The sequence below is a fragment of the Fukomys damarensis genome, unplaced genomic scaffold, assembly GCF_012274545.1.
Source record: "Fukomys damarensis isolate Sample0158 unplaced genomic scaffold, DMR_v1.0_HiC HiC_scaffold_73865, whole genome shotgun sequence".
Taxonomy (NCBI): domain Eukaryota; kingdom Metazoa; phylum Chordata; class Mammalia; order Rodentia; family Bathyergidae; genus Fukomys; species Fukomys damarensis.
In genome coordinates, this window is record NW_022974777.1 from 17,626 (window position 1) to 25,000 (window position 7,375).

General features: G+C 39.4%; 1 protein-coding gene and 1 non-coding gene across 2 annotated transcripts in view; both read left to right on the forward strand.

Annotated features, from left to right (window-relative positions):
* Positions 1-7,048, forward strand: part of LOC104848545 (importin-5) — a gene marked incomplete at its 5' end in the record, with an annotated part of 23,820 nt that extends 16,772 nt beyond the window's left edge. The window contains 4 exons of the mRNA XM_033760714.1: positions 3,962-4,058; positions 5,140-5,312; positions 6,690-6,801; positions 6,887-7,048. Coding sequence (XP_033616605.1) covers positions 3,962-4,058; positions 5,140-5,312; positions 6,690-6,801; positions 6,887-7,035 — 531 coding nt within the window. The remainder of the gene's footprint in view (positions 1-3,961; positions 4,059-5,139; positions 5,313-6,689; positions 6,802-6,886) is intronic.
* Positions 5,567-5,670, forward strand: LOC117285007. Its single transcript, XR_004516009.1, has one exon. It is a non-coding gene; the product is annotated as a U6 spliceosomal RNA (small nuclear RNA).
* Positions 7,049-7,375: the final 327 nt, after the last annotated feature.

Here is a 7,375-nt window from a genome sequence, read left to right on the forward strand (position 1 = left end):
GGGCTTCTTTTTGCACTAGGTGTGTTTTTTTGTATACAACATGTTACTGGATTTTGCTCCTTATTCCATTTTGCCAGTCTTTTTCTCTTGATTGGTGAGTTGAGGCCATTGACATTGATGGTTATAACTGATATGTACTGACTTATTATTGACATGTTATTGGCCTTTTGTTGACTCTTTTTACTTTTTCACCTTCTCCTTTTAATTTCTTGCCTTGCCTATTTGATTTGCTCTGTTGGGCCTCATGGTGTTGTTGCCTTCATTGTCTTTTTCTAGGATCTTGTTTAGAATTGCTTGTAGTGCTGGTTTGGTATTCATGTAGTTTCTCAGGTGTTCTTTGTCGTGGAAGTGTCTTATTTCCCCATCCATTTTGAAAGAGAGTTTTGCTGGATACATCAGTCTAGGTTGGAGGTTGTTCTCTTTTAGTACTTGAAATATCTCATTCCAGGCTCTCCTTGCCCCAAGGGTTTGTGTTGAAAAGTCTGCTGTGATTCTGATGGGCTTTCCTTTGTATGTGATTTGTTTCTTTTCTCTTACTGCTTGTAGTATTTTGTTCTTCTGTTGGGTTTCTGGGATCTTGATTATTATATGTCTAGGTGTAGATTTGTTTTGATTGTAGCTAGTTGGGGTCCTATATGCCTCAGTTATCTGAATGTCAAACTCTTCCTCTCTGTTTGGGAAGTTTTCTGTCATTAATTCTGCAAACAGCTTTTTAAAGTAATTTGTTTTTTCTCCTGCTACTTCATGTATTCCTATCAGTCTTATGTTATTCTTCTTTGCATCATCTAGGAGTTGTTGGATTGATTTCTCATGATCTCTTACTGTTTTTAAGAGACCTTTCTTTTCATGGTCACTGACTGCAATCTTACTTCTATATCTGAGAGCCTATCTTCACATTCTTTTATTCTGTTGCATACACTTTCAGTAGAGTGTTTAATCTCCTGGATATCTGTTTGAATCTGTTTTATGGATTCCATTTCTTTCCTATGTTGAGCGTTTATTTTTTCCATTTCTTTCTTATGCTGGGCCTTCATGGCTTCTATCATGGTCCTGAGCTCATCTATTTTTTTGTCAGTTTCTGCTCTAGAATCTCGAATCACGACTTCTATTTTGCTCACTATCTCTATATTTATCTGGGAAATTATTTGTTTTGAATTTTTCCGGAACCTGATTGATCTGTGTTGTTACTTCCTGTGCTTTGAGTTCAGGGTGTCCTGGTGGTTCAATATCGGCCTTTACATCCTCATTTGACCTACTGTTTGCCATTGGTGAACTGGAAGTCTGTCCTTGTGCCTTGCTTAAGTGTTTCCTCATTTTAATTTTTGTTGTCGGACTGTCCTTGGTTTAATCTCTGGATTATCACCCAAATCTTCCTGATATAGTTGCACCCTAGCTTCTGTGTCTCTAATGACCCACAGACATTCTCATCTTCATAACATCAGAGAAAACAGCTCATCAAATCAACGGCAATGCTTTACCCCAACTGATACAATCAGCAACACATTAAGATCAAGCACAACTTGGACACTGACCACCTGTGGTAGTCACTAGTCTATCACCCTTAAATCATTTGAATTAAATTGAAATCAAGAAGCTGTCCAGAACATGTCTGCAGTGAACAAACTTTTCAATATAGTATATTTACCATTTAATGGCTCAGACAGAGCGAGAATGCAAGACCCCTGATCTCAGTTAGCTGATTGCTGAACCCCCTGACGCTGACTGACCTCGGGCTGCAAGGCCCAGATTGAGTTCCCCATCCATCTGAATGGTTGAACTCCCCAACGTTCTGTTACAGGTTTCCTACGCCCTTTCTTTAAAGATGTTCAAAGTTGGGAACTCAGAAAAATACCCTTGATGACCACCTCTGTCTTGGCAGAGTGGGTCCAAAGACTTCCACAGTCAGGAGGTCTGAGAGTGCGGGAGGGGGGACTTATGGGGGTTCAGGGGTGCCTGCGCAGCTACCTTCCCGGTGCTTGAGCGATGGCTGCTGGGTCGGGAGCAGGCGTGGTTCTCCTTCCCGCGGTGAATCAGGCCGGCCTACCTCCCGGCGCTTGAGCGATGGCTGCTGGATCGGGAACAGGCATGGTTCTCCTTCCCGCGGTGGATCGGGGCCGGCCTACCTCCCGGCGCTTGAGCGATGGCTGCTGGGTCGGGAGCCCTACCTCGAACTCTTGGTGATCTTCCTGCCCTCATCCCGAGTGCTGGGATTACAGGCCTATGCCACCATACCTGGCTTCCCTGATGTTGTTTTTGTTTTATTTTGTTTTTTGAGACAGGATCTCACTGTGGAGTTGAGACTGGCCTGGAACTCACTGTGTAGCCCAGGCTGGTCTCAAACTCACAGCAATCCTCCTGCCTCAGCCTCCCAAGTGCTGGGATTACAGGTGTGAGCCACCTCGCTCTGCTTCCTGATGTTTTTAATAGCAAAACAAAATAAGTTGAATGGAGGTAATAGATAAATTACTCTGTCCTGGAGTATTACCCAGTTGTTACAGAGGAATTAGAATGAGCTCTTGTGAGGAAAAAATTGTCTTCTGTGTCTATAGTAGACTACTCAGGATATCTTTTGAATAAATGAAAAAAAATGTGTTTGTATATAAGCAAAGCTAAACTAGTATGATTTCAGTTGTGTAAGAGCCATGGGTATGTATGGTAGGGAAATCAAAACGTTAGTCTTAATAGTATTATTGGGGGTGTTTTTAAGTTCTTTTGAGTTTTGGGGTTTTTTATTGAGCATGTGATAAGGTGAAAGATGATATATTTTTAACAATTACAATTAAGAAATTATAGTGTATTACATATTTAGCAGTTAAGTAAGTCTTGATAAAAGTGGCTTAAATTCTATTACATTATTGTGTTACTCTATTCTCTTTAATTCATTTAAATTTGTGTTTTTTTGTTGTTGTTTTTTTTTTTTTTTTTTTTTTTCGCTGGTACCGGGGATCAAACTCGGGCCCTTGTGCTTAAAAGGCAGGCATGGTGCCACTGAGCTAAATCCCCAGCCCTAAATGTGTATTTCTTTAACTGATCTTCAATACTTAACACTTGTGATTTATAAACATTTTGGATTTTTGTGTTAATTTTTTTCTCTACAAAAGAAATATAAATGTAAAATCTTCAAAAATTATACAGTCTGTTGATGTGTAGTGGAAGACCCTTGTGCTTAAAAGGCAGGCATGGTGCCACTGAGCTAAATCCCCAGCCCTAAATGTGTATTTCTTTAACTGATCTTCAATACTTAACACTTGTGATTTATAAACATTTTGGATTTTTGTGTTAATTTTTTTCTCTACAAAAGAAATATAAATGTAAAATCTTCAAAAATTATACAGTCTGTTGATGTGTAGTGGAAGAGATTTGAAGGTTTTTTTTTTTTCCTTAAGAATTCAAAATAAGCCAGGCCCCCTGGTCCACATCTTGTGTCCTAGCTGCTGCACAGGCTGAGTCTAAAAGGCTACCTGAGTCCATCCTGTGTGTTGCAAATTTCCATTGTGAGGTAGGCTGTGGTTAACTCGAGTTTTCAGTTTTTTAATGTCTTTCAAAAAATCTTTTCTTCATTTAAGTAATGCATTTTCTCAGAAGAATCTTCAGAGTACATAACTTTTCTAAATTCTCCCACATACAATAAATAAAAACATGAATTATTCCAGCCCTTGAATGATAATACATACTACAATCATCTTGTGGCCCTTCTCATTTTTAAATTCTTGTTACTTTAAGATTAGTTCCAGGTTCTGCATGTGACTTTAAATGTAGGGCTGGTTTAGATGCAAGATTTTGTGGATATTTAAGATTTTGCTATTTGCTACTAAATAGTAATAGCTGAAAACTAACCAGAGTTGTAGCTCAGTGCTGTTGCACTTGCCTAGCATGTACACATCCCCAGGTTTGATCCCCAGCACTTGAAAAAGAAAAGTTGTAACATGGATCTTGATCTCTTTTCTAATATTTATTTCAGGTTTGCTATGCTAAGGAATTAAAGGAAGGTTTTGTGGAATACACCGAACAGGTTGTCAAATTGATGGTCCCTTTACTGAAATTTTACTTCCATGATGATATCCTGCAGCAGTAGAGCACAAAACATTTCTGGATTAGTAAAACTGGCTTCTCAGTTACCAGATTTTGTGATAACTGAAGTATTCAGTACTGTTACTTGGTTTTCAATAACTGTAGCTACAGATTATAAATGGCTGTGCCAGAAACATAAAAAAGAAAATGTGAGCTGTCTAGTTGTGAATGTCTTTGGCCACTTAAGAGACTTTAAGAAGTATTAACAGATGTTTTCAGGTGTGTATAGTTGCTGCTTTTCCCAAGTATCTTTTGATAGTGTTAGGAAAAGAAGACCTTTCTGGCTGGATTCAAGACACACTGATAGTTAGTTAACTTTCTATAACAGAGAATCCTACATTGCTAGTGTGGATAGTGCCTCTGGGAGAAACATCTCAGTAAAACCCGCATGTTATTGTTTTTATCCTCAATAGTCATAATTACATATAGCTGCATTTTTATGCCTGTATACACACAGTTTCATAGATGGATAGAATCGGGTGGAGCTCAGACCCAAACCCAGATCAAAGTCTAAAAAGTCTCTGTTATATCGCATTGTATCATCAGAAGATGGCTTTGCCCATTGCACTTCCTGTAGTCCCCGAGAACAAAGCATAATTGCTTTTAAGAAGTTATCAAGACCTTGTTTTATAAAAGGTATTAGATAAGGAGAGGTAATTGATTTTTATTGAGAACTATAAAGCTTGCATTGCATAGAAGAGGTCATTAGTAGTTTTCCCAGGAATGTCATGGAGAAACATGTATTACCTTGTTTCTGGTTAGGGTGCATCTTGGGAAGTGCTCCTGCAGTCACAGGTCCTTTCACATCCTTTATTGTCTGTAGGTTACAGTGGGCAGCAGGAGGCCCTTTACTCTTACAGGGCCCATGCTGTTGTTTTGTGGGTGACAGGAAAGATGGGTGTGTCGCATATGTGGAGGCTTCTATTTTCATACATGCCCTATTTTAATACAAGCTCTTGTCTTAGATAACAGAAGTTACCAGCCCTACTGCCCTGTTATTTAATGTTCAGAAAGCATAGAATGATCTGATGAGGTCCCTTAGTAGTCGTATTTCCTTAACACCACCACGTGTCCGAGTGGCAGCAGCGGAGTCCATGCCTCTTCTCCTCGAGTGTGCGAGAGTGCGGGGTCCCGAGTACCTCACACAGATGTGGCATTTCATGTGTGATGCACTAATCAAGGCTATTGGCACAGAACCAGATTCAGATGTCCTCTCAGAAATAATGCATTCGTTTGCAAAGGTAACTATCTTTTTTGTTTGTTTGTTTGTTTTGGCACCGGGGATGGAGAAAGTTAACTATCTTAAGTATTTATAAAGCTGTGTTCACATCTCTGGTTTCTCTGCAGATCGTATAAGTCTTTTACCTTCAACTTACTAGTCTCACTAAAGTAGTAGAAAAGTCAGGGGCTTTTTTTTTTTTGAACCAAGATTCAAACTCAGGACCTTGTGCTTGCAAGTCAGGCGATGGCACTACTGAGCTAAATTCCCAGCCCAGTTCTCGCTTTGGCAGCACATATACTAGAATTGGAACGATACAGAAATTAGCATGGCCCCTGCGCAAGGATGACGTGCAGATTTGTGAAGCAGTCCATATTTTTCATGTAAAAAATAAATCCCCAGCCCAAAGTTAGGGGCTTTTAAAGATGCTAGAACATAAAGTTTTACCTTTTTTTTTTTTTTTTTTTTTTAAAGACAAGGTCTTGCTGTATAGTTCAGGCTGGCCTCAAACTCTTGTCAGTCCTGCCTCAGCCTCTCCTGAGTGCTGGGATTACAGGTGTGTGCCACCACGCCCGGCTAGTTTTTTACTTTCATACTTTGGTGTTGTCATTATTTTTGTTTGTTTAGAAGTAGGCATCGGAGAAAGGTGAATGTGCCCTGGAAGGGTATGATAAGTGGATCGAATGGTATAGGCAGAGGCAAAAAAGCATGTATTCTTTGGAAACACAGAAATTCTGAATAATCCTGCAAGTTTCTACCATTATATACCTAATAATCTAACCACAGAAACTTAGGTGCCATCTTCAGTTCACCTGTAGCTCTATCCTAATGTGCTCTCCTGAATTCGTCTGTTTTTTCTCCATTGCCAACTTTCTTATTTGTGCTACGGGAAATAGCCTCACTCAGTCTAATCTGAGAGCCTCTCCTTTCTTTTCTCCTTTGCCCTTGAACTTACTGGTTATAGACCCCTTCCTTTGCCATGCTCATTGTCGCCCCACTGTACACAGCTCCCTATCCTGTGCCAGTCTCAATGTAAAGGTCAGTCCTCATTTCCACTCCTGCAATTCTGAACCTCTTCTATTTCCAAAGAATGCACGTTTCTGTGCCTTTCCCTCCAGCTGTGATATCTTTGTATGCTGTGTACACAGAGATTTTTTTCTCCCTAGGAGCTGCTTTATGTCTGTTCCATCTTTGAATCCTCAGAACCTAGTGAAATGCCTGTCACATAATAGCCAGCACATGTGTGAAGAAATCTAACAAATCTAAACTAAATATATAGCTATTACATTTCTCTTCCTAGATATTTGATAGCCTTCATTTTCCTCAGGCCTCTATGATTTGTAGTGGAATTTAATTTTTGAGTATGATCACCATTAAATTTCTTCTTCATCTTCATTAGTGCATTGAAGTAATGGGTGATGGATGCCTTAATAATGAACACTTTGAAGAACTGGGAGGTATACTGAAAGCCAAACTTGAAGAACATTTTAAAAATCAAGAATTGCGGCAAGGTATGCTTTCCATGCTTTTATTTCTTAGTGAAATCTTTGACCTTTTTGGTGACCATTTAAAAACATTTATTTGGGTGTGTTTTAGTTAAAAGGCAAGACGAAGACTATGATGAACAGGTTGAAGAATCACTACAAGATGAGGTAAATTATTCCCTTCAGAATTTCATTTACATGACCATTTCCATTTTTAAACACTTCCATTTCTACCTCATCTTCCTTCTTATTCTGATGTAATTATCAGTAATCTAGCAGAAGAACCTGACATACCATTTATTGATTTGCAGGATAATTTGAAGTTAACTGATCTGTCTTTTCGGTGCTGTGTGTGCATTATGTTAGAATATCTCACACAGCTGAGGATACCTGCTATTTTATTCACATGTCACTCATGGTGACCACGTGTATTTGATTGAAATAGAGTCATTTGTGTTTCACAACTTTGAACGTGTGTGATCTCCAACTGTGATGTTAAGTGATTGCCCATGGCAAGGCACTCTGAGGCTGTCTTCCCTATTCGTTCTCCCCTCTGGCTGCATGGCACTGGCAGACACATTTCACTTGTGGCAGCAGGGCC